The 26966-nt window shown below is 46.4% G+C and overlaps 1 protein-coding gene and 1 gene segment (V, D, J or C); both read left to right on the top strand.

The window, feature by feature from the left end:
- The window catches only part of LOC142246770 (uncharacterized), a 53076-nt gene extending 45523 nt beyond the window's left edge, over positions 1-7553 (top strand). The window contains exon 12 of the mRNA XM_075319821.1: positions 6448-7553. Coding sequence (XP_075175936.1) covers positions 6448-6500 — 53 coding nt within the window. The 3' untranslated portion in view covers positions 6501-7553. The remainder of the gene's footprint in view (positions 1-6447) is intronic.
- Positions 7554-9989: 2436 nt separating this feature from the next.
- LOC142245621 (Ig gamma-1 chain C region secreted form-like) lies at positions 9990-25889 on the top strand. The segment is given in 5 exon segments: positions 9990-10229; positions 12242-12586; positions 19228-19518; positions 20798-21118; positions 25579-25889. Coding segments are annotated over 4 exon segments (927 nt in total).
- Positions 25890-26966: the final 1077 nt, after the last annotated feature.

Genomic DNA, 26966 nt, shown 5'->3' with positions numbered 1-26966 from the left:
GACATCTGCAGTTTCGGCATAGATAAGTAATAGCTGATCAATATGTTTATTTCAGCATAAAATTATGCTTTGCACGTAATTATCTTTATTACAGTAATATAATCATAGGTGTGCCTGGTACAAACTGGTATTTTATTCACTGAGAGTCTACGGGTCATCGTGACCAATTAAACTGTGTTAAGCATATTGAATCTTTATTAAGCAGTATTTTGTATTAACTTCTGAAATGGGGGTCTTACTGCCCTATCAGCGCTAAAATGTTGGATAAGTAATGTATGTACACAGTGACTGCACCAGCAGAATAGCGAGTGCAGCTCTGGAGTATAATACAGGAGGTAACTCAGGATCAGTAATATATGTACACAGTGACTGCAGCAGCAGAATAGTGAGTGCAGCTCTGGGGTATAATACAGGAGGTAACTCAGGATCAGTAATGTCATGTATGTACACAGTGACTGCACCAGCAGAATAGCGAGTGCAGCTCTGGAGTATAATACAGGAGGTAACTCAGGATCAGTAATATATGTACACAGTGACTGCACCAGCAGAATAGTGAGTGCAGCTCTGGGGTATAATACAGGAGGTAACTCAGGATCAGAAATGTAATGTATGTACACAGTGGCTGCACCAGCAGAATAGTGAGTGCAGCTCTGGAGTATAATACAGGAGGTAACTCAGGATCAGTAATGTATGTACACAGTGACTGCACCAGCAGAATAGTGAGTGCAGGCCACGATTCGAGCCAGTCCATGAAGACGTTATCTATGCCGGAGTTCTCTGCAAGCTCCTCGGATAGTGATGTTAGGCCCTCCAATGCCTTCTTGATGCTTCCATCAGGAGCTGTATTGTTAGGGATAAAAGTACAACAATGAGTACCAAGCATGTTACAGACCCCTCCTTTTTCTGCTAATAACATATTTAAAACCATTCTGTTCTGCTACGTCATTAAAGAGGTTGGAGCAATTTGATTAGCTATTTTGTTATATTTCTAGTGTACTTTATAAAACGTTTTTGTTCACCGTTATTATGGGGATTGATTCAAAACCTGGTTGCTATTTGATTTCTGGCTTTAAATCTATGTAGACATCGGGCGATTGTCTATTTTAATTTATTTATTTTACTGGTTAACAGGGAATTATTATAGGGGGTCATTTTCTTGCAGTTTAATGGTGTTGGGTAGACAATGTATCCACTATTGATAATAAGAAGGATATAACTGATCTAGAAATGGCATCTTTTTGTAAGAGTTGTCTGGTTAGTGTAAAGGGACAATATACATTTAAAACCTCTCTTCTAGGGTCTATGGGGAACGGTACAGTACTCAGGTGAGGTCTAGCTGCTGCTTAACCAAAACATAATGACCTATTTACCGGTTGCAATGTATCTATGCAATGCTAAACCATCTTTCTTAATTATAGTTCCTTGACCAACAAGACAAAACAAATACAACCAGCTTATGTATCAGAGAAAATATGTAACAAGTAGAAGAGGAGAGACAGCCATCTCCGTCTCAAGTCCGGCATCTTTTTGTACTGTGATGCATGGATCCATGTAGGTCTCCTTTCAACCTTTACAGCAGTGTTGGTCATCAGGAGGACTTGGAAAGCCACATCATATCTGGTTCCAGGGCTCATTAGGTGAATCTCCTGATAAAGATCTGGAGTGGAGGAAAAAAAACTGAACGTATGTTAGTCAAATAGTTCACTTATTGAACAACAGATTTAGCATCTGGGGGCACTTCCAAACAGAATCTCATAGAGTTTAAACTTAGTGGTTCCTGCTAGGGTGTATCTAGCACTGAACAATGTAAGGGGGAGACTTCATGCCCTTGTGTTCCCTGTTTCCTGTACTGCCTCAACCGCTCAACCCTCCCATTATTCTGTAAGTGGTATGGGGTGTGTAGGGACAGTTGTTACCCATGGCCTGACATATCTTTATGAAAGCAGGTTCCTGGTCACTCTCTATGGTCTCCAGGAGTCCACATCTGCACACTATCTCAGTCTCTGATGTTTCTCATTCATTCACTTAAGGAGCAAAATGCTATTTCTTTGGCTGTTTTGTCAGCGAAGGCATTTCTTACTGCTTCTCAACCTCAACCCTGATCACCGCGACTCTACCTGGCAATAGCAAAGCAGTACTTCTGTGACCTGATGGTGATGCACAGGAGTTTCATTGGTGGTGATCAAGTCTCCTGTCTTCCATACAGAGTAGATGTTGGCTGCCATCTTGCAGGCTTCAGTGAGAGGACATACTTCTGCTTCTTGTACAGATAGGGATGTGGGTAGCGACTGCTCTATCAGCATAGCGTCTTCTGCTACCACCACGATTTCTGTGTGGAACTGTCCTTCTTGATTTGCATATCTTGATCCATCCACGAAGAGGGTTAAGTCAGGGTCTTCCAATCATGTAGAGCTATGCCAGAGTCGACTACCTCTTCCACCAAGGTGTCAGAGATGGGACACTATCCCCCCTTGGAAGAGGGAGAAGAGTAGCAAGGTTAAGGACCACACACTCGGAGATGGTGACGTTGGCAGGGAGCAGTAACTGTAGCCACACATAACTGGCGGCAGACAGGTGTTTTGTCTGCATCTGTGCGAGAATGGCAGTGATTTCATGCAGAGCTTTGATCTTCAACTTGTGCTCTAGGATAATGTCGGAGGTATTATCCAGCAATGGGTGCATAAGTGGGTTGCAAACACAGGTTGGTGCTTCTGCGGAAGGAGCTGGAGATGATGTGATGAATGATGATACTCTTCAGGTGACTGTGAAAGCAGCACATTTGTACATGGTGTAGTCTTGGGATTTGCTAGATTCATCTCCACACTTCTTATTACTTGAAAGAAGGTGCCTTGGTTCTTTACTTCTGTAATCAGGAGTTACTAGATGCAGGTGTTTGTGTATGGGCTCTCGGAGACCCAAGAAAAAGAACTGTACCCTGGTCTGTATGTTGGCTTTCTCTTTATAGCTGAACCTTAAATTTAAGAATATAATCAGTATGTGTAGAAGAGTGTAAGGGCAGTGAGTGTAAATCAGGGTCACAATGAATATTCACTGGAACTGCAGGCTCCTGGGGCTTCCATGTAACATATGCGGAATGACCTTGTGTGGGACTGCCAGGGGAAAAGGAGGTGGGAATAAGGATAGTATCGGTGGGTTGTCTTTGGAGGTTGTGAGTTCTGGGATCTAGGCTAATTTGGAGGATTTGTGTGAATGTGAGGCCTTTATGTCCCTCCTTTGCAGCTCCTACTGCACAAGCAATAAACAGACCAGTGGCTTTTGGGTCCTAAGATGGCTGAAAAAAAACAAAAAAAAAACAAAAAAAAAAATGGGAGTTGGCCAGGTTAAAATGGCCGCCAGAGAGGACGGGGAGGGAGAGACATAGGGCATGTCATATGCATTCAGGACAGGAATAGAGGGTATTGGTTTACGTAGACGTGGAGGGCATTGCTTTCTGATCAGCCTGGGAGAAACCAATTTCATAGATGGGGCAATATACATGTATTCACAGCTTCAGAATTACATTTATTTAATCCATCTCAATGATTTCCACTTCCCTTGACGTTCTATATTATACCTCAGCATCTTATAAAATCTTTTTGCTCAATATGACATCCTTTATCCACCTAATCTCCTTCCAGGGACAACCATTCCTGCCCCCCCTTGAGGAGAATTTTCCATACTATCAACATGCTTTTCACTTTTTCTCACCTACGAATTCCTTCATGCTAAACTTACTGGGTGCCGTCTAATTTGACCCCCGGTCTTCAAATCCAAAAACGAACACTCCTCTTTTTGCAAATTTGCAACATATTTTTCAGGCTTACCCCTATTTCTTCTGCATCAGAACTGTCTATATTCACAGGAATTTACAAACAAATAGATTTGACCTCAGTCAGCAACAAACCCACAGGATTGTCTACAGCAATACATACAGAAACGTTGAGTCTGAACACTTTGCATCAGAAAAAGAAACCGGAGTGTGTCACATAGCCAGTATCACGTGGGTGACAAGGAACTCCATTCACCTTTTGCAATACTCCAAACATCTAATCTGTCTACGGAGATTACAAGCTCCAAAGTCCGTTAACACTGCAGATACCTTATTAAGACAAAATGATCCAAACAAACCTATCACAGGTTGGTTGTTTTTTTTCCCATTCTATTCTCAATGTACTACCTCAGTGTAGTACCTCAGACAATTAAAAACAGTTAAACTCTTAAGACCAGCAGAATTTAACTTCCAGCACTTTTTCCTTCTCTTTACATAGTTGTGTACAGTAACGGAATGATTCAACACAGTTTACTTTCACTTTCACATTTTCACGGAACACATAAAACACACACATTTTTTTTTCACATAATGCAGACGCTTAAGGGATGTTATGACCTGATTCAAAACTAGGACTTATCTCACAGAGATCAGTCATCAGGTGTCTGGACTCTGGCAGCCAAAAACTCCCCATCCCAAACAGAACACACCAGGGTATCAAAGCAAGATAACACATTTTCTCACTTTTATGGAGTTGCGCAATCTCCCCCTCATGTGGTCTGTCTGGGGGCGATGTCACGGCCATCCCTCCATCCAGACGTCTCCTACTCTAGCTCCATGATGTCTTTTCTTTGCAACCTCAGACTGAGCCTTTGCCTGTCTAGTTAACTTGTTATTCATTAATCATTAATCCATCCCGTGCTTGTCACTAAAGCTGTTTACCAGAGAGCGGAGTCCAATGAATCACCACTCATTCCTAGACCTTTCACTATTTCACTGCCACCATAACCCTCATGGTTATCTCCTGGCTAAGTGTATTACCCATTTCTGCCTGCCTTCCTCTGTTGTCTTCCTTCGTGTCTTATCTAGTGTGGTACTACCCGTGGTCTCCTCCCCTGCCTTTCAACTGGCATCTCAAGCACCTCATAACTTGGCCAGTGACTACACCAATAGTCATGCCCCTAGTCCTACAACTTGCAGTACCTCCAAACTGACTTCAGTGCACTCTATCAGTTTTCAGGTGTGTGGACTCTCAAATGTTGAGATTTATGACTTGGCCAATGACTGCACCAACAGTCACATCACTAAATCCCCTAAAGCCTTGTGGTGAGGGACGGTATGTACCCTAAACTTATCTTTGCATATGTGTAATTCTTATACATCAACCAGAGGGTAAAACAGAACAATCATAGGCAAGCTAGTAAAACAAAAGCTTTCTCAATACTTTCTAATACTATGTGGGGTAGTTGGTACACACAAACAGACAGAGAGCAAGAAGACAAAGATGACAAACTCATCCCCTTGTCTCGAGGTGGTGTCGCTCCTTATGGGTTGCCGTTTTTGGGCGTCTCCTCGTATGATTCTCGCAAGCCAGTACAACAGGGGAGATAAGTCCTCACGGCAGACACCATAGGAAAACGTCCTACACCCTCAAGGCAGACTCATACATTCACACGGTAGTCATACAATAAACACTTAACAAAGTAACAGCACATAAAACTATCCAATCCAATATATATCATGTATCACTAGGATATTCTACGGTTCTTTGCCAAATAATATGGGCAGGATATATCAGGAAGATTGGCTATAACATACCTCAAGATCCGGCTACAGGATAGAAGGCAGTGGAGACACAGAAAGAGATTTGTAAGAAACTAAGGTTCTTACCCACACCGGTGTTTGAGTCTGTGCGTCCTCTGGTCCTCAGCCTGCAGGTGTCGGGTCTCAGGTATTAGGGTCTTCTCCTGTCTTCTCCTGTCCCATCTGGGGTGCCAAATTGTTAAGGTGGTCTAAGCCAGACCATTTAGATATATTGGAAGGTAGCCAAATTAGATGGTAAGACTGCAGTCTGAATGCAATTGACGCAGAGTCAATAATGAGCCTGGGTAAAATGCAAATGCCATACATCTTTATTACAGGGACCCATATTTATACATACATAGGGGTAGGTGTGTTTAACCAAAGTTCATTATGAGCTAATGCATCGTATGATCATGTCCTAATATTATTCCTGACATCTGCAGTTTCGGTATAGATACGGTAAGTAATAGCTGATCAATATGTTTATTTCAGCATAAAATTATGCTTTGCACGTAATTATCTTTATTACAGTAATATAATCATAGGTGTGCCTGGTACAAACTGGTATTTTATTCACTGAGAGTCTACGGGTCATCGTGACCAATTAAACTGTGTTAAGCATATTGAATCTTTATTAAGCAGTATTTTGTATTAACTTCTGAAATGGGGGTCTTACTGCCCTATCACTCTAATATTACAAATGTAGGAGCAAAAATATGGATTCAAAACCTCCAAGGACCTCCCTCAGAGGCAGAGGTAATAGCGGTCAGAAAATATTTTACTCTCCTGATAATAAGACCAGGAGTGGAGAAGAGGGAATATGTTCCACAAGAAAAATGTTATTTACGAGAATAATAGTGTATCTTTATTTGCAGATGGTGTAAATAAGCGGAATCCATGGTATTGGCTTCTGGGAAAAGCTCGATAGTGATGAGATGGAGAAATTCCTGTTTGATGTTTGCCTCTTTGGTCGTTGGATGGACAAGTCTACATTAGGAGGAACCTATGGCGAATACATTTCTGATGCACCATCACATTTTAACTGACGAACTGAACAGTAGCCAACACACAGATTGCTGGATCTGTACACATTCTCTGGTTACAGCCACCAGTATCCCTTATCTGGCTACCCCAGTATTGATGGAGGAAATCTTAAAGTGGAAAAGTTGTTCTGATCATCTTGCTGATAAAGACACTCGAAATGTTCATCTATGGAATACTACAGTACCCATTCCCGTAGTGGGATGGATCAATCTTCCATGGTGGCAAGGCAATTTGAGTGGAACAGTCAACAATTTATAATATCTGACTTTGACACTGTTTCTCTTGGACTTCACCAGTGATATTTCTGGCTCTGCTGTGTTCTGCTCTTGAGTGACCTGTTGTCTGCCCTGCCCCCTCCTGACCTCCGTGTTCACCTGACCTGTTAACCTCCTCTGTTGTTTGTTTCCATCAGTGTCTCTCCCGCTGTCTCCCTGTTCGTTCCTTATCTGTTTACCTCAATTCTGTCTTGTCTTCCCACTCCCCCTCGCTTCTAGGCTCTGATTTCCCGGCTACTGACTATTTGCTTCCCTCTGACTACGTTTAGACTTTGTCCTGTGTACTTACAAGACCTCATGTTGTGACACGGCTTTCTGACGTTTCTACTGCCATCTGGTGGGCTTGACTAGTATTACCTCTGCTAGGGAATTCCCTGCTCAAACGTTTCCTCCACTTTTACGCCCCCTAGTGGTTTACCAGCTAACTACCTTCTCAGATAGTTTAGGAATCCTCTCAGTCCCACATTACTGCGCTGTACTGCTATTGTACATCTTAGAGTACAGCGTGACAACAATTCATGATATGTTATGGCCTTATGCCAATATGTTCATAAATGGGACTAGTGTAACTTGTAGTAACATATCGGGAAATCTAATGTGTAATGATTCCTCTGAATATAGAGCAAATGATCCGACCTGTAATAACCCTCATGCAGGATACTGTAGCCCAGTTGGACAACAGCCCGGGTGGTGTTTGTTATCAAATGTTAAGCGGGCTTTACACGCTGCGATCTCGCTAGCGAGATTGCAAGCAATCGTACACGCCCTCGTCGGTTGTGCGACACGGGCATATCGCTGCCCGTGTCGCACAACCTCGCTTACCCCCGTCACACGCACTTACCTGCCCTGCGACGTTGCTCTGGCCAGCGGCCCGCCTCCTTCCTAAGGGGGCGGCTCGTGCGGCGTCACAGCGACGTCACACAGCAGGCGTCCAATAGAAGCGGAGGGGCGGAGATGAGCAGGACGTAAACATCCCGCCCACCTTCTTCCTTCCGCATAGCTGGTGGAGGCAGGTAAGGAGATGTCCCTCGCTCCTGCGGTGTCACACATAGCGATGTGTGCTGCCGCAGGAACGAGGAACAACATCGCTAACATCCTGAAAATAATTTTTTGTTTCAGGACGACCTCTCCACGGCAAACGATTTTTGCTCTCTTTTGCGATCATTAAAGATCGCTCTTAAGTGTTACACGCTGCGATCTCGTTAATGACACCGGATGTGCGTCACAAACAACGTGACGCCGACGATAATTCATTAACGATATCGTAGCGTTTAAAGCCCGCGTTGGTATTTTTGTTGACTTGGTTCATCGTTTAGTTTTGCAACACTCGGATATATGGGATTTACCTAGCGGAATGTATTGGGTATGTGGGTATGATGCCTATAAATGGCTCCCAATAGGAGTCAAGGGAAGCTGTACTTTAGCTCGTTTGACCCCAGCTACCTTTATATTACTTTATGATCAATTAGATGCTCAGGTTTTGCCAAAACACATGATATTCAAGAGAGCTGCAAATAATAAACCAAGGGAATCAGGGCGACCTCATGTGGTACAAATGGGAACAGCGAATAAGATTTTCAGTACTTTTTTCCTATATCAAATGGTAATGCAAATGTGGGATAAATTAGTAGAATCTACTGATTATCTGGATGATCAAATTTTTGCAATTTTGGATATAGTAAACACCTCTGCAGCTGTACAACAGCAGTTAATTATAGTTATTAACCAGCAAACTTTGGTACTTGATTACCTAACAGCAGCCCAAGGGGGTATGTGTCAGATAATAGGCCCCAGCTGTTGCCACTACATAGATCCCGAAGGACAGCTACAACTACGAGCAAAGTTAAATGACATACAAACATTAAGGGATAAGTATCAAAAAGATAGTGATGTAAATAAAGATAGTTGGTGGGCGAATACCTTTTCCTTCTTAAACCCTGCAAATTCGTTTAAGGGGTTAGGAGGATGGGTAATGGGGCTTTTGCAGGGAGCTTTTCAGATAATATTGCTTTTAGTTTTAATATACATAGTAGTGAAAGTGATTATATTTGTGATTCAACGTTTATTTAAACAAACCAAGAAATCAAATTTGTGGCAAAGTCAATGATAGTGTCCTATTAAAAGAAATACCTCTTGGTCATGGTATGGTGTTTTCCGAGTGATCTTCCTCTAGTGGAATACTGATGATGGAAAATAATCCCTGGGATCAAAGACCGATTGTGATACCAATGTGATATGACTGAAGAATGAGTGTGACTAGATAGGGATCCTAATCAAAAGATAGTGATCACAGGTATTATTTGATTCATCCAAAACTCAGTATCAGAGACATGTCCTCTGGTGGAACCTATTTCACCATGACCAAAGCGTACGTGTTAGCAGGTCTTGAACAAACCACTATTATGAGGAAGGAACCTTACAGTTCCACATATGCAGGAAATTGTGGTTAGTTAAAAACATGTGCAGGAAGCTGGCGATGTAAAATTCACGGCTCATTGCCATATATGCAGGAAATTAGTGGTCAGCTGGCAAAATGTGCAGGAAGCTACTGGTGCCCACAGCAGCTTGTGGTCAAGTTACATGAACATCACTCAGCTGTCACATGCTGGTCACCAATTCACCACTCAGTACACAAGACGTACAAAGTTTCCTATAAAAATACAGGACTCGCTAAGTGTGATAGGAACATTTCCAGGACGCTCAAAGTGGACGCACTATTCCTGTGAAGCAGAGGCCGGGTTGTTTTCCTTCTCACTAATCGAGTCCCTCCGATGAATAAGGAAGTGCTACAACATACGGTAATGTTGATGCATACTTCTGTTATTTTATAAGATTCTATCACTATAAAGTAGTTCTAATGCCTATGTACCATTGATTATTAATGTGCTATTAAAATAAATAATATCTTGCTATAAAGAATCTTAGTATTCGTGCCTGATTAGGATATCAGTGAGCGCTTTGTAAGTACGGGCTTTCAGCCCCCTTTTTAGGAGAATTTAGCAAGACAGTGGTGTAACAAATATTTTTTTATCCAGCTTCTCCCAGGATGCAGGACCCCATACAATGGTGTCTCACACAGAGAGGGGAAGGTCTCTGTGCTCTCTATTTGCAGAGTTTTTACCCCAAGTCTATAGATATCAGGTGGAGCTGCGGTACTGACAGTTTTGTAGAATCTAATGAAACCTATGAAGACAACGCTGACTCCACATGGAATGTGAGGAGTGAGTGCAGAGTCACTCAGCAGAACATTGATGACCCCGACATTAGGATCGCGGTAACCTGGAACCACAAATCATTGAGAGAAGCAGAGAATAGAGAACTGTACATAAGGGATGCCGGTAAGAAGACTTGGAAAATACAATGTTGTGACTGTTGTGTTCTTGTTTTTTTTTATGTAATGCAAAAGGATAAAAGAATATATTCACATTTCTCTGAAAGGGAACCTGCAGCTGTTTTTGGTGAAGTAATCTGACAGCAGCATTACATAGGGACAGAGACCCTGATTCCAGAAATGTGTCACTTAGTTTATTAGGTGCACCGGTTGTGATAAAATCACAGTTTGATCTGATGCAGATCTAGCAGAGCTTGGAATACTGAGCTGTGCGTAACCTTGCCCACACCACTGATTGGCAGCTTTCTCTTTATAACCCCACCCACACCACTGATTGGCTGCTTTCTCTTTATAACCCCACCTACATCACTGATTGGCAGCTTTCTCTTTATAACCCCACCCACACCACTGATTGCCTGTTTCTCTGCAAAGCTCTGCCGTCACCACTGATTGGCAACTTTCTCTGTGCAACCCTGCCCACACCACTGATTGGCTGTTTTCTCTTTATAACTTCGCTCACACCACTGATTGTCCACTTTCTCTGCATAACTACGTCCACACCTCTGATTGGCTGATTTCTCTACAAAGCCCCATCCACATCACCGATTGGCAGCTTTCTCGGTATAACCCAGCTCACACTACTGATTGGCAGCTTCCTGTGTACACTGTACATTGTCAGCAAGTTGCCAATCAATGCTGAGGGTGTGGTTGTACCAGGAGACACCTAATCCTCCAGTGATAATATCCTGGTGATAAAAAATTGACTTTATTGAAACAGCATCAAACAGCCTAATAAGTGACACATCGCTGGAATCAGGCTCCTTGCCTTTACATCATGCTGTTCTCAGATTATATAGCAAAAACCTGGTGACAGATTCTATTTAATCTATACATAAATGTACTTTGATTCCCTCAATAATAGATACAATAGTTCATTAGACTATGGAAGCTTTAATGGAGTATTCCCATCTACGAGATCCTTTCCCAATATGTTGTAGGTGTAATAATAATAATATTAGCACATACCTCCAATTGGAAATGTAGTATAGTTCTCCTGATTAGCCATGTCTCTTACCTCATGTACAGGGCATTGCATGGTTTTGATCAATTATATAGAGACAGTTAGTTGTTTGTGGTCGTAACCATGGATACCTAAGCTACTGTAATGCCGAGCAACTAAGGTAAGTGACATGTCTAATCAGGAGAGCTATACTACATTTCTAATTGGAGGTATTTGCAGATTATATTATTATTATAGTACCTACTACATATTGGGATAGGATCGTGAAGATGGTGAATAAACTTTTAACACGCAACCAGAAGATCATGTAACCTATACAATCCGTTAAGTACTATGTATATGGTTTTATAACTTGTATGACATAAAATTATTCACATTGGACCCTGCTAAAACTGGAGTAAGCAATAAGACCTGCTCAGAATCTTCTCTCTTGGACAGAAAGCTGCTTCTTTACAGAAGTATCTCAGAAGCCTGCAGACTAGAATCAAGTAGCACTGAAGCTGGCAATACACATTAGGTGACTGTTGGCCGGACCCGCTTGACCATCTAATGAGTATAAAGGCCTCCTGACTCTCCCCCATGGCAGCTGGACAGTAAAGTCAGATAAGACTGCTGTATTTCAACATGTCCGATCTGTTTGTCCTTGAGGAGATAGGCAGCCGCCAGAGTTAGAGTTGTCTGACAGCGGATCTTACGACAAGAAGCACAACCGAGACAAGCGTGCAAGCTTTTTTGGGCAGAAATAGGGATGAATAACCGTCAGATGAACAAGTCTTCATCCGACCTCTACTTGAGGTGTGTAATCAGCTTACAACACCCTCATCTTCAAGGCGTTCAATAACACCGGGGATTATTCCTTTTCTAGACTATTTAAGTGTCTTATAATATCTTTAGCCGCCTAAATTACTGCACAGCAAATCTCAGCAGCTCAGCTACTATTTATGCAAAAACACCAAAAATCCTCAAATCCTCCATATGAGCTTTCTCTATATTTATAGGTTTTCCTGGGCGCCCAACAGTCAGTGAAATATTCACACCAACTATGATACAAAATAAAGATGCAAAGCTGCATTGTGACATCAGTGGATTATCAGAAAAACCCTTTGTGTACTGGTTTGTAAAAGAGAAAGGAAGCAATGACTATATCTCTGTAGAAGAGAACAAAAAAGGCTACAAGAGCAAGTTAAAAAAGAAGCAATATTCTGATAGAGAATACTACAAGGCCAAATTACTCATCCAGCTATTACTCAGACGTCATCATGGGGCTTGGATTATGTGTAAAGTAACGCACCCCAATATGGAAGCCCCTATAGAGAGAAGCGCAGGACCCCTCCTCATATCACGTGAGTACTGTACATTTACTAAAAACTGTACATAGCCTAAAAAGGTCACATTGAGATGTAGACGATTAGTTGTGGACTCTTGTTGCCAATTATCGCAATAAACATAAGTACAAAAACTGCTAATTCTAAAAAGATTTAAAAAAACCCCAAAAACATAAAACTTACAAGGAAATTGTATTTTGCTCATCATTAATTAAGCACTAAATATAATGAATGCACAAATAAAATATTCTATGGATCCAAGGAGCTCAGCTATACCCCTCTCCTCTCCACTGGCTGCAGCAGGAGCCTCCCCCTTCTTGCCAGTCTGCAATAGGACAAAAAGTAGCTACAGTAAGTCACGCCCTCTTTAGTGCAGGATGATCGTTTGATCAACCACTAACTAAAGATGGAACTGTTCAGCGGGAGACTAAGGGGTACTTTGCACGCTGCGACATCGCTAGCCGATGATAGCAATATCGAGCGTGATAGTACCCACCCCCGTCACACATGCGATATCTTGTGATAGCTGCCGTAGCGAACATAATGGCTACGGCAGCTTTACACGGACTTACCTGCCCTGCGACATCGCTTTGGCCGGCGACCCGCCTCCTTCCTAAGGGGGCGGTTCGTGCGGCGTCACAGCGACGTCATACGGCAGGCGGCCAATAGAAGCGGAGGGGCGGAGATGAGCGGGACGTAAACATCCCGCCCACCTCCTTCCTTCCGCATAGCCGGTGGAGGCAGGTAAGGAGATGTTCCTCGCTCCTGCGGCTTCACACACAGTGATGTGTGCTGTCGCAGGAACGAGGAACATCGTATCTCCTATTGGTGTGACATTATGAAAATGACCGATGTTACACAGATCACCGATTTTCGACGCTTTTGCGATTGTTTATCGGCGCATCTAGGCTTTACACGTTGTGACGTCGTTACCGGCGCCGGATATGCGTCACTTTTGATTTGAGCCCGACGATATTGCGGTAGCGATGTCGCAGCGAGCAAAGTACCCCTAAGCCCTGAGTCCTCTATAGGATGTCGAGAAGGCAACTAAGGAAAGAGTTCGGTCAACTATACTTCTTGTTTGTGTGGCGCCCCTGACCTGGTCAGGCACCACTGAGTACTGCACCCATGCTGGGGACAGTACAATACAGGTAATCCAGAAGGCTGACCGGGGTGTGGAACACAGGCGCATAGTGATCAGGCCTCACACATGTACCCATGAGAGGACCCCTGGGGATCCCAGGAGGGGGAAAAGCCTTCACCTTCACTGGAATAGTGGAGGGGGCCAAAAGCCTCCATCTCCTCTCAAGGGGTGTGGTAAGAGAGCCTGGTTGCTAGGTGGCGTAGGCAGGCACAAAAGGGAAAAGAAAAGGAGGAGTAAACAGTCTAGAGTCTGCAGCAGAGTGTGGAGGAGTGAGGAGCAGGAAAGTGAAGCTCAGACAGGAGCAGCAGTGAAGGTCCCAGATGTGAGCCGGTTCAGAGCAGAGTCCAGGGAGCTCCGAGGAGCTGACCCCTTCCCCTGGGCTGCTGTAGTCTGACAGCGTCCGCGCAGTGGCTACCGACGGGGGAGAACGGTCAACTAGGAGTGCTACCCGAAACCCATCTCCAGCTAGAGAGAGAGCACAGAGTGGGAAGTAAGGAGACTGCTAGGGAGAACCAGGCCCAAACGGGCGGCAGATCCCGGAGCGGGGATAGATCCAACTTTCCTTGCTAAACCTGCCGGTGTGGGGCCCTCAAAGCCCACACCACAACACCTAAAAGCCGCAGCCACGTAGCCACAGTTAGGGCCCATAGGTCACAGGAGGCAAGAAGCTGGAGTGATCTGGCCCAGGCGACAAGCACACGGCAAACGAAGGGGAGAGAGGCTGCAGCATCTTCCCTGGGTGACCCCCATAGGGACTCAAAGTCGGGGTTACCCCAAACCACCAAGGGCTAAGGAAGGCGAGTTAGTAGTCACCCTCACAAGTCAGCCTGAAGGACACCTGGTTTCCACTTGGTTCATCCCAGCTACGCCCGGGTCACTCACCCTGCCATCAACTGTGAGTAAAAACCCTGAAAGACATCCTGCCTGTGTTGAGTCATTCTGCGCCTTGTGGTACTACGCACCTATACAGGGCCCTGGGGCTTGCCTCACTCTCAGGAGGCTATTCCAACTAACTGCACTCACCATCAGCCCAAGGCGTCCCTCAACCTGCAGTGGCGGTCCCCACTGACCGCAATTCTGAGAGTGGCGTCACGACAAGAAGAAGATCTCCTACCTGTGACCAGATCCAGCCGAGTGGAGTCCCTGAAGGTAATGCACTGACACAACACCTGTGGGGCTTCACATCTGGCGTCACGAACAGGATAAGGACTAGACCTGTTCAGACAGGTGACCATGTGCCTGGGCGGTCCGCTTGGAAAATTGGAAGCGCCGCCATATTGCCACCATGAAAAGCGCGCTGAAAAACAACAGCAGCCCGCGCTGGAAGAAGTTACCGCCCACGAAGAGGTGTGGCTACCCAGAGATCCCCTGCAGAGTTCTGACCTCGCTTGTGAAGAAAGCGGAAGCGTCCAGAGACGTCGGGACAGAAAGGGAGCCAGAAGCCTGCTGCTGGGAAAGGAGCTGCTGAAAGAGGCAGAGCGGAAACTGAACAGCTTGCTACTAGAGGCAACGGCGAGTCCACTGCTGGGAAATCGGGCAGAAGAGGGCGCAGAAGAAATGGCGTCTGACCGCAGAAACCCAGAACCGGGCTCCGCTGCCTGGTGGTATCGGGAGCTGGCCCAGTTCTGCGACCGACTGGAGACCCGGGTCGTGGAGCAGATCAGGGAAGAACGCATGGAACTTCTGGAGATGGCTGCCGCGGTTCAGGCCTATGAGAGGGGAACCGCACGACGGGTGCCGGACCGGACGGCGACGACTCAGACCCCGATGCTGCCACCGATGGGTGAGTCCAGTATTACCCCTGCCGGCCCGGATGCCCCGACCCCTGCTGCCACGCCCGCGGTCCCTGGAGAGGCGCCCGGCGCGGCGACGCTGAGCCAGGCCGCAGCCACGCCAGGTGCGGCCCGCCAAGCCCCGGCCGCCGCAGCGATGCCCTGCTCGGCCCGCCAAGCCCCGGCCGCCGCAGCGATGCCCTGCTCGGCCCGCCAAGCCCCGGCCGCCGCAGCGATGCCCTGCTCGGCCCGCCAAGACCCGGCCGCCGCAGCGATGCCCTGCTCGGCCCGCCAAGACCCGGCCGCCGCAGCGATGCCCTGCTCGGCCCGCCAAGCCCCGGCCGCCGCAGCGATGCCTTGCTCGGCCCACCAAGACCCGGTCCCTGCAGCGACGCCCAGCCCAGCCTGCACAGATCCCATCGCAGCTGCGACGCCGATCCAGGCCGCCGCCATACAGGGCGCGGCCCGCCAAGACCAGGCCGCCGCCATACAGGGCGCGGCCCACCAAGACCAGGCCGCCGCCATACAGGGCGCGGCCCGCCAAGACCAGGCCGCCGCCATACAGGGCGCGGCCCGCCAAGACCAGGCCGCCACCATGCCAGGCGCGGCCCGCCAAGAGATTGCATCACCATTTTCCCCGGCCTGCAAGGCCAGAGCAGACACCGCTCCCCAGTCCAAAGAGGTCCCTGCTGGAAAGCCCACGCTGGGGGAGGACCCCGCATACTGGCAGCTAAAGGCTGACATGGAGGCCAAGTTTCCACAATGGTTGGTGGACCAGTACATGCCCCCTCCGCATACCCCCAAGAGGATTCCAGCAACCCCTGCAGCAACCACGCCAAAGAGTCCCCCGCCTGGGCCTGCTGAAGAAAGTCCATCCCCAGCACTGCCACCAAAGGAGTGCTCAGAAGAACTAAGGGGGAGGGGAGGCCAGGAAGCTGAGGAGCTGACTCAGGAGCCACCAGCAGTGGATCCATGACCAGAGCCGGAGATGTTGCCATATTCCCGCTGGGATGAAGAAGACCTGACACCGTCTGCTGAAGAAGATTTATCCAGCAACCTCACCTGGGAGCTTGTAAGCTGCACTTCGCAGAATCCAACCCGCAAGATACAGCGCCGCAGTAGAACCCAGTCTTTCCCTGCACCGCCATCCCCAGAGCAGAGAGAAGTCACGGCCAGAGACCTACAAGAAAAACGGTTCCTGAGAAGGTCCAAAGCCCAGGTCAGAGGACCCCTTTGTAGAGGAGTAGTGGAGGACTTCAGCCTAAAGTCAGGATACGGGTTCATCGTAGCACCTGGTATCAAAGAAGGCATTTTTGTCAATAGGAGAGACGTCAGAGCTAATCTGCCCAGAGGACACCCTGGCAGAAACTTAAAAATGGGAGACTCTGTACAGTTTACCCTGCATCGAGGCGAAAGAGGCTGGTACGCGCTAGATGTAGTACCATGTCCCAAAGAAGAAAGGAAAGACAGTAATAAAGAAAGAAAAGACCAAAGACCTAATGATGAGACCACTACAGATGAGGAAAAAGGTCAAGAAACCAACAGGTGCCGCAGCCCTACAGGCCCAAGCCCTGGTGAAGAGGAGTCTGCATAAGTTCAAGTAAAGTAAGCAAGTTTTGACCAGTTGGAAAGTTTGTTTTGCAACGTTTTAAAAGTTCAAGTATGTGCCCACATAAACTCATGTGAGAAATGAACCTTAAGGCTATGAACTGGCTATAGCCACAAACTCTCGCAGTGTAAATAGTTACACCAGAGGGCACCACCACCACCAGAGTCAGCCTGTTTAGGGGCTTGGCTCGTCTGCAACCAGGAGGAGCCCGTCCGTATATAGGGCCTTGGCTCACCTGCGACCAGAGAGCATGCCTGTTTATGGGGCCTGGCTCTCCACCACAAAGAGGGTACCTGGTCAGCACCAACTGTGGAGGCCGCCTCTACATCCTGCCAGAAGAGGCTGAAGGCGCGGATCCACCAGGCCAGGTATACCCTGAAACCACCAGCCCATGAAAGCCGCCTCTACATCCTGCCAGAAGTGGCTGAAGGCGCGGCCAACGTGAGAGGGTTTTGGGTGGGTTAACGGACTTGTGGGTGGAGGGTGGTGATGTATGGTACCTGGTGCTTTTAAAATGTTTTACATGTTTTAATGTTTTATGCATTTTAAAATGTTGTCTTGCAGCCCGAGGACGTGCTGGTGATAACTAAGGGGGAATGTGGCGCCCCTGACCTGGTCAGGCACCACTGAGTACTGCACCCATGCTGGGGACAGTACAATACAGGTAATCCAGAAGGCTGACCGGGGTGTGGAACACAGGCGCATAGTGATCAGGCCTCACACATGTACCCATGAGAGGACCCCTGGGGATCCCAGGAGGGGGAAAAGCCTTCACCTTCACTGGAATAGTGGAGGGGGCCAAAAGCCTCCATCTCCTCTCAAGGGGTGTGGTAAGAGAGCCTGGTTGCTAGGTGGCGTAGGCAGGCACAAAAGGGAAAAGAAAAGGAGGAGTAAACAGTCTAGAGTCTGCAGCAGAGTGTGGAGGAGTGAGGAGCAGGAAAGTGAAGCTCAGACAGGAGCAGCAGTGAAGGTCCCAGATGTGAGCCGGTTCAGAGCAGAGTCCAGGGAGCTCCGAGGAGCTGACCCCTTCCCCTGGGCTGCTGTAGTCTGACAGCGTCCGCGCAGTGGCTACCGACGGGGGAGAACGGTCAACTAGGAGTGCTACCCGAAACCCATCTCCAGCTAGAGAGAGAGCACAGAGTGGGAAGTAAGGAGACTGCTAGGGAGAACCAGGCCCAAACGGGCGGCAGATCCCGGAGCGGGGATAGATCCAACTTTCCTTGCTAAACCTGCCGGTGTGGGGCCCTCAAAGCCCACACCACAACACCTAAAAGCCGCAGCCACGTAGCCACAGTTAGGGCCCATAGGTCACAGGAGGCAAGAAGCTGGAGTGATCTGGCCCAGGCGACAAGCACACGGCAAACGAAGGGGAGAGAGGCTGCAGCATCTTCCCTGGGTGACCCCCATAGGGACTCAAAGTCGGGGTTACCCCAAACCACCAAGGGCTAAGGAAGGCGAGTTAGTAGTCACCCTCACAAGTCAGCCTGAAGGACACCTGGTTTCCACTTGGTTCATCCCAGCTACGCCCGGGTCACTCACCCTGCCATCAACTGTGAGTAAAAACCCTGAAAGACATCCTGCCTGTGTTGAGTCATTCTGCGCCTTGTGGTACTACGCACCTATACAGGGCCCTGGGGCTTGCCTCACTCTCAGGAGGCTATTCCAACTAACTGCACTCACCATCAGCCCCAGGCGTCCCTCAACCTGCAGTGGCGGTCCCTACTGACCGCAATTCTGAGAGTGGCGTCACGACAAGAAGAAGATCTCCTACCTGTGACCAGATCCAGCCGAGTGGAGTCCCTGAAGGTAATGCACTGACACAACACCTGTGGGGCTTCACATTTGATTTGAAGGAAGGGGTTGTGTACTCATTAATATGGGTCATCAACATCAAATCAGAGGTCAATGAGGTTGGGCAGTCGCTTGCACACCTTCCTGGGCATGAATCCAGCACATTACATACAGCGCTGGTGGTAAACGAAAAAGGGAAAATCCTTCTGCCAGTTTTTTTTTTGTATTCACTAAAGATTATTTTTTTATTTACCATGAAATAGCAAGTTGGGTTCCTTGTTTAACAATTTCCACAGTCTTCTTTCCCTGCTTTATTCTTTATATTTTTCATATTTATTCCCAGTGATTCCACAGATGGAGAAGCCGGTGACGTTCACTCTCAGTGAATCAGGCAAAGTGCGGTGCTGCATGAAGTTAAGAAAGTTTTACCCAGCATATGTTAAGATTTCTTGGACATACGGAGGAAATAAACTGACAAACTCCACCATGAACCCTGTACAGACGGATGATGAACAGACATTTGATGCTACAAGTGAATGTGAAGTTCCCTGGGATTATTTCACCTCCGGAGTGCGAGTGACTTGGGAGCACGAATCACTGACATCTCCTCAGCACCAGGATCTCGTAGTAAAAGGTAAAACTCTGTACACACCAATCAGACGGCTGAGTGCAGTAATGGCAGATTTGCACACTGCAGTTTTTTTCTGCAACCATAGTTTTTGTGCACCTCGTCACAAATCTTACTCCAGTCCCCAAGTGGAGAGAGATTTCTGGCATAAGGAACACCGCACATCTTCCTGAATTAGACCTGCTGTGGTGTCCCGCCCCCGCTTCACAGTCCCACTCTCACTGTGCCTGTCGCACCACAGCAGTGCCCATCCCACATTGCAACCGATTTCCCTATTTTGGTGCTGCTGAAAGTGGTGTGAAAACTCCAAAAGTTATAAAATGTTAGCTCATCTCTGAGCTATGACAAAATTGCAACTTTTTCAAGCTTTTAGGCTGCTTTCACACTACGTTTTTTTAACATGCGTCATGAACGTTTTTTTAACGCAATAACGAATCCAGTGCAAATGCGTTTTAATTTCAATGCATTTGCAATGGACTCGTGTCAACATGCGTTCACATGCGTTTGCGTGAGTTATAGTAAGGATCCAGCGACTTGCAGTTTTTAACTTTTTTCAAAAACGCTACTTGTAGCGTTTTTGAGCTGCGTTCAAATACTGCAAATTGCTGGATCCTGACTAAACTGCATGCAAACGCATGTGAACGCTGGTGTGCTGATAGACAGGATCCTGCTTGCTCTACTGAGCATGCACAGAAACCAGCCTCGCGTGATCAGTCTCTCCCTCCCCCTCCCTCCCCCTCTCTCCCTCCCCCGCCCTCCCTCTCTCTCCACTCTCCCCCACCTGAGAGCGGAGGACGCTCATAACCAAGGTAAACATCGGGTAACCGCGGGCTTAGTTACCCGATGTTTATCTTGGTTACGTGTGCAGGGAGAAGGCAGCCCTGCTCCTAGCAGCTGCAGACGCTCGTAACCAATGTAAATATCGGGTATCCAAGCAAGTTGCCCGATGTTTACCTTGGTTACGAGCCTCCACAGCTGTCAGATGTCGGCTCCCAGTCTTTCACATTCAGATCCCCTCACTCCCGATCACATGACTCCAATGCCCGCCCATAAACTTAAAGTGACAGGATCCTGCAAAATAACACATGCGCTTTTTCTTTGCAAAAACAGGATTCGCTTTTGCAGCAAAAAAACGTTCATGACGCATGCTAAAAAAACGTAGTGTGAAAGCAGCCTAACTCCGTTTTTTTTAGTATAAAAGCTTTGATGAATCGGGCCCAGTATGAATATAATTTTCCCTTTAGTAATATTCATCATCAGTTATTGCTATGTGATTTATTTCCAGATTTGCCCTGGCGTCCAGTCATTGAAGATATAGTGAAACGAGTTTTCCTTGTGAACACTGAGGCCACATTACAGTGCAAAATCTCCCAATATTTCCCTGATAATCTCACTGTGACCTGGTACAAGAAGCAAAAAAAAAAAGAACAGATAGAGCAATCAACACCAACTGCAGAGAGGCAGCCTGACAACACGTACAGCTGCATCGCCAGCCTGACAATCACACCATCCAAAAAAGATAATGGAGTGGAGTACATCTGCAGAGCGCAGCATCCCAGCCTGGAGCATCACATAGAAAAAACAACGGGACCAATACAAGTCTGTGGTGAGTTATTCTCCGGGAATTTACAATTAACAACCAGAAATAATACATAATTAATTTCATTATTTTCGACTATAGAGATAAAGTTTTCTACTCACCAAAAAGAGGTGTATATGTTTATATGGGCATTTTCGACTTCTGGCCAAGGATATCTGTTTGGAGTTGTATGCTCTCTGTTTGTGTTAGATTACTCCAACTTCCTCTCACACTCCAACAATATAAGGTAGTAACTGGCTAACAAGTGTTAAGGGTACTTTACATGCTGCGACATCGCCAGCGATCTAGTTAGCGATGTGAAATTCTAGATCGCAAGTGCGATCTTTCGAGATCGCACATGCGTAAAATGACCTATGTGCGATCTCAAAAGATCGCACTTGCGATCTAGAATTTCACATCGCTAACGAGATCACTGGCGATGTCGCAGCATGTAAAGTACCCTTTAGGCTCACTTGGTGAGGTGGATATTTCCAAGCCCAAAGTCCAGGTGGGCACACTGGCACGGGCATGGGTGCAGCAGGGAGATGGGGCACATGAGAAACAAGTAGCAGAAGAAAATGAAGCCTCAGGTAGACAGGAAATTGGTAGCAGAGCTACTAGAAGCTGCGGGCAGACAGGCAATCTGCAGTAGAGGTACTAGAAGCTGCGGGATGTCAGGATACCAGTAAGCAGAACTAATGGAAGCCGCAGGCAGGAGACTGGTAGCAGAGGTACTGGGCGTTGCAGGCAGACAGAAGACCAGTAGCAGAGGAACTGGAAGCCTCAGACAGGCAAGAGACTTGAAAAAAGCTACTAGAAGCTACAGGCAGACAGAAAACAGTCAACTGAGGTACTGGAAACTGCAGGCAGAAAAGAGACCGGTAGCAGAGGTACTGGAAGGTGCAGGAAGACAGGAGACTGGTATCAGAATTACTGGAAGCCGTAGCGAGTCAGGAGACCAATAGGCACAGGTACTGGAAGCTGTAGGAAGGAGACCAGAAGCAGAGGTACCTGAAGCAACAGTCAGACAGAAGATCAGTAGCGGAGGTTCAGGAAGCCACAGACCAACACGAGAATGGAAGCAGAGCTACTGGAAGCCGCAGGCAGACATGACTAAGGAACATTAAAAGTCCTAATACCAAGACACAGGTGTGTACCTTGGTGAACCTTAAGCCCACTTTACACGCTTCAATATATCTCACAATCCGTCGTTGGGGTCAAGTTGTAAGTGACGCACATCCGGCTTTGTTTGTGAGGTATCTGCGTGTGACACCTACGTGCGATCAGGATTGAACGCAAAACCGTTGATCGCAAACACATCGTATCTTTGTCTAGAATTGAACGTTTTGTTGCAGGAACCTAGTCAATTGAAATGTGTGACATCCCTCATACGATTTTGGTGTCTGAGGTTATGTGCGCAGGTGTGCGCTCTGCACCGCAGCTTAAAAAAGGTCCGCTTCAGAGCGCAGCTGAAAAGCTGTGTTCTGAAGTGCCTCACAATGTCTGTCATTCACTAATCTATGTCTGTCATTCACTATCTCTGTCCCTCACTCTCTGTCCATGTCAGTCTATCCCTCTTACGCCCTCTCTCATACTCACCGATCCCCGGCGCGGCGCTGCACGGCATTCACACTGCTCCGGCGGCTTTTACTATTTTGAAAAAGCCGGCCGCCCATTAAACAATCTCGTATTCCCTGCTTTCCACGCCCACCGGCGCCTATGATTGGTTACAGTGAGACACGCCCACCACGCTGAGTGACAGGTGTCTCACTGCACCCAATCACAGCAGCCGGAGGGCGTGCCTATACTGTGAAGTGAAATAAATAATTAAATAATAAAAAAAAAACGGCGTGCGGTCTCCCCCAATTTTAAAACCAGCCAGATAAAGCCATACGGCTGAAGGCTGGTATTCTCAGGATGGGGAGCTCCATGTTATGGGGAGCCCCCCAGCCTAACAATATCAGCCAACAGCCGCCCAGAATTGCCGCATACATTAGATGCGACAGTTCTGGGACTGTACCCGGCTCTTCCCGATTTGCCCTGGTGCGTTGGCAAATCGGGGTAATAAGGAGTTATTGGCAGCCCAAAGCTGCCAATAAGTCCTAGACTAATCATGTCAGGCGTCTCCAGGAGATACCTTCCATGATTAATCTGTAAGTGACAGTAAATAAACACACACACCCGAAAAAATCCTTTATTAGAAATAAAAAACACAAACATATACCCTGGTTAACCACTTTAATAAGCCCGATAAAGCACTTCCAGTTCTGCTGCATGCAGGTGACAGGAGCTGCAGAATACACCGCCGTAACCCTTGTTACCTTCCTCCAGGGGCTGATGTCCACACCAGGGGGTGGAGCCAGGCGGTTGGTCTCCGCCCACCAAGGAGTTCACAGTCCTGGAGGAGGGAAAAGAGTCAGATTAGTTCAGGAGTTGGAGGAGTGAGGAAGTGAAGTGGCACAAGAGCAAACAAACAGTCTGAAGTGCGTCCAGGTGCGTGGCCCGGACGGAGCAGCAAGGTTGGCAGACGGTGGTGACCGTCTGCAGGAGTGGCCGATTGGAGTCTACCGTAAGGACCGTGGACGGGTGGTGGCCTGGCGGTACCGGACCGGTACGCAAAGAGAGGCCACCACCAGTGGCAGGGGCGCTGCACGGCATTCACACTGCTCCGGCGGCTTTTACTATTTTGAAAAAGCCGGCCGCCCATTAAACAATCTCGTATATGATCGGTGAGTATATGAGAGAGGGCTGCTCAATTCAGTTACTCAGGAGTTTAGCGGTCACCGGTGAGTCCTTCACGGGTGACCGCTAATCAGGACGGACAGAGCCGCAGCATGACAATGAAGCCGGGTGAAGTTCACCCAAATTCATTCTGACAGTGCGGCTCTTTCTGTGTCTGCTGTCATCTGCCATTCAGCTCTGCTACATGGCTGTTGTCAGCGGCCATGTAGCAGAGCTGAATGGCAGATGACATAGTAAAAACGCATCCCTACATATTACACACGCTTGGCAAGTCAATAAATATAAAAAAAAAAAGGGTGCCCAATGCACACGTCACAGAACACATGATCTAAAGGATCGCACACAAAATTGATCAATTTAACAAAGACTACTAACGCTCGTGTGACAGCAAATGAATGACCTACGTGCAATCTCTTAAGATCCAGTATGCAACCTGGGCGTGTCACATCGCAAATGCGATTGTACAACTAATTGCAACGTGTAAAGCTGGCTTAATAAAGGCCTAGGCATTCGATCACATGGGAGCATGCTGAGCCACCTGCAAATCCTGAGGTTGAGCACAACACAGATTATCGGAGAGTAAAGTCCAGATCCGAGAAAAGTGTGTAACATTAAATATGTGCCTAAAATAGGGAAAAGTAAAAGGCAAACCCCTTTGGGACAGTTTGTGCAGCGCTAGTGAATATGTTGGCACTTCATCTAATAATTAAGCACTCGTATGAGGCTGTTTCTGCTCTTTTTCCACACGATGTGGTCAGCATGATGTCCTATTTGCCAATCACATGGGTTATTCTACTGCCCGACCCCTGCGCACTCAGAGTCTACATCACAAATGATGTTATTTCTGAGGGAATGGAGCTTGCAGGAGTACACTGCATTTTTGTGCAGGACTCCCATACTTAGCTTAGTCTACTACTCAATTCCATACAATTTTTCTTTTATACAATTTTGCAGTTTAGTTGTCAGCTGTCTGGTCGGATGCTTCTCCACCAGCAGATATTGTATGGACTGGATAGCTGTGCAGTCAGTGAGGAAAGCTGGACTAGAAGAACCTGTCATATTTGTATAATAGTAGATGTAGACAATATCATGTCCACAACACATCTGTTAGAGTAAAGATAAAGTGGTCACCCTTTTAATGACATTGGCTGGATGTTGGGGGTCGTTCTCCGGCTGCAGAATAAATTTGGAGCCGATCAGACACCTCCTTACATGATGGATACGTTACCGCCTTGATTTCTCAGCATCAAGGACACCAAGAAATGGGTAAGATTGATGAGATTATTTGTAGATAGAAGAGGGGAGGAGGAGCTCTGCCTCTAGCCCCGCCCTCCTCCAATTTACATAGAATCTTATGAGCACCAATTGTCATCTATGTCAGTAATGTAATAATCTCCCTTCACTGAATACAAATTTTACTCCTTAAATTAAGAATTTTGACAATGAATGATCAGTCCAGGAGGAGAAAGAATGACAATTTCTCTAAAAAGATATATTACAAAGTTTCTTATTTTCTTGTCTACTAATAATCTATGAAAAAATTAAAACGATGGTCACACTATAACACTTTTATTTTGAAAGTGTTCTTACTCTGCAGTGTTGTTTTCTACATCTGCCTAATAATTTTGCACAGTTCTGTATATATGCAAATTTATGTACAAATGTTTTTATACTTTTATTTCTTATGGTTCCATATGGAGAATTGGTAACGATATTCATTGTGTATTATTTATGTTATTTTACAGCTGGCAAACAATAGAAACAGAAGAAAAAGAAGTAAAATTTAAGACACAATGGTCACAACCCCAAACTAGAAGCAAGACACATTACAGCTGACTCCTGCGGTGGATCAGATAAGCTCCTGAGCCCCCTACTTTTCTCAATAGCGACAAACTGTATGTATTATTACAAATGATTACCGTAATCATTCATTGATACGGATGTAAAACATGTACTAATTATTAGATATTACTAAACCATGACGTTGTGATGGAAGCCCCTCGGCCCTCGACTAATCGTCATAAACTTCTATTTTATATCAGAATGTATTACGATCTCAAAATGAGCAATAAACGTAAGAGCAAAAACTGAACCTGAGTCTGGTCTCTTCTATATACAATATTAAACGTCTTGAAGGGGTTCTCTGGAAATAAAACGTCATTAGTTATCAATTTATTCCTAAATACCTGAAAAGGGGTTTTACACCATTATAACCCTTTACATAGACCATCAATATCAGATCAGATTGGTGGGGTCCGACACCTGACACCCCCACCAATCAGTTCTTTGTAGCGCTGGGTGCAAACAGTCTATGAAGCAGAACAGAAACTCCAGTGTACTTTTATGTTCAATCTATTTTTATTGTAAACATATTATATTATACATATACAGCATGTGAAACTGAATGACTGACATGTCAAACTTTATATATATTGCATAGTAAAGAAATGAGGTTTTCTCAATCTGTCTCAATTTGACCGAATAATGAACACTTTTCATCTATAAACCTTAATAAACCCAGGAAAAGGGAAGGAGAAGAGAGAGAGAGAAGAAAAAGGAAAGAAAGGGGGGAGGAAAATTAGAAGGGGAAGTGGGGGGGAGGTAGGTAGCAGTGTGCGTAAGCTGGGAATATGAAGACAGACACACAAGGGAAAGGGGTGGGTAATTTGATTTGATTAGGGAGGGAGGGGGCGCTCTCTGTCGTCTGAGAATCGGTGATACTACATTCTTGTCCGGTTCATCCCTGACCATGCTTTACTCCACCAATCTAATAAGATGTCATGGCTCCATCAAACAGTTTAACAAAATCTGAAGAATCTTTAAATAGGATCCATTCTCCCCAGGTCCTGCAAAATTTGTCTCTAGTACCCGCAATGTCGGCAGAGAGCTCCTCCATCCTATATATGTTTGCCATTTCAGAGTACCACTCCGAGATAGGAGGAATCATGGAGGACTCCCAGTACCTAGGTATGACGGAGCGCGCCGCCGCCAGGCAGAAGCGGAGTATGTCTCTCTTATGATAAGCAATTGAGTGTGGTAACATAGAGAGGAGGACTATATTGGGGCAGTTATCCACTGCCTTCCCAGTTATAAGCTGATAATTAGCAAGGACCTTTCCCCAAAACTGTTTTAT

This window comes from Anomaloglossus baeobatrachus, chromosome 7, assembly GCF_048569485.1.
Source record: "Anomaloglossus baeobatrachus isolate aAnoBae1 chromosome 7, aAnoBae1.hap1, whole genome shotgun sequence".
NCBI lineage: Eukaryota > Metazoa > Chordata > Amphibia > Anura > Aromobatidae > Anomaloglossus > Anomaloglossus baeobatrachus.
The sequence above is the reverse complement of the archived record's forward strand: the minus strand, read 5'-3'. Positions and strand labels throughout refer to the sequence as shown.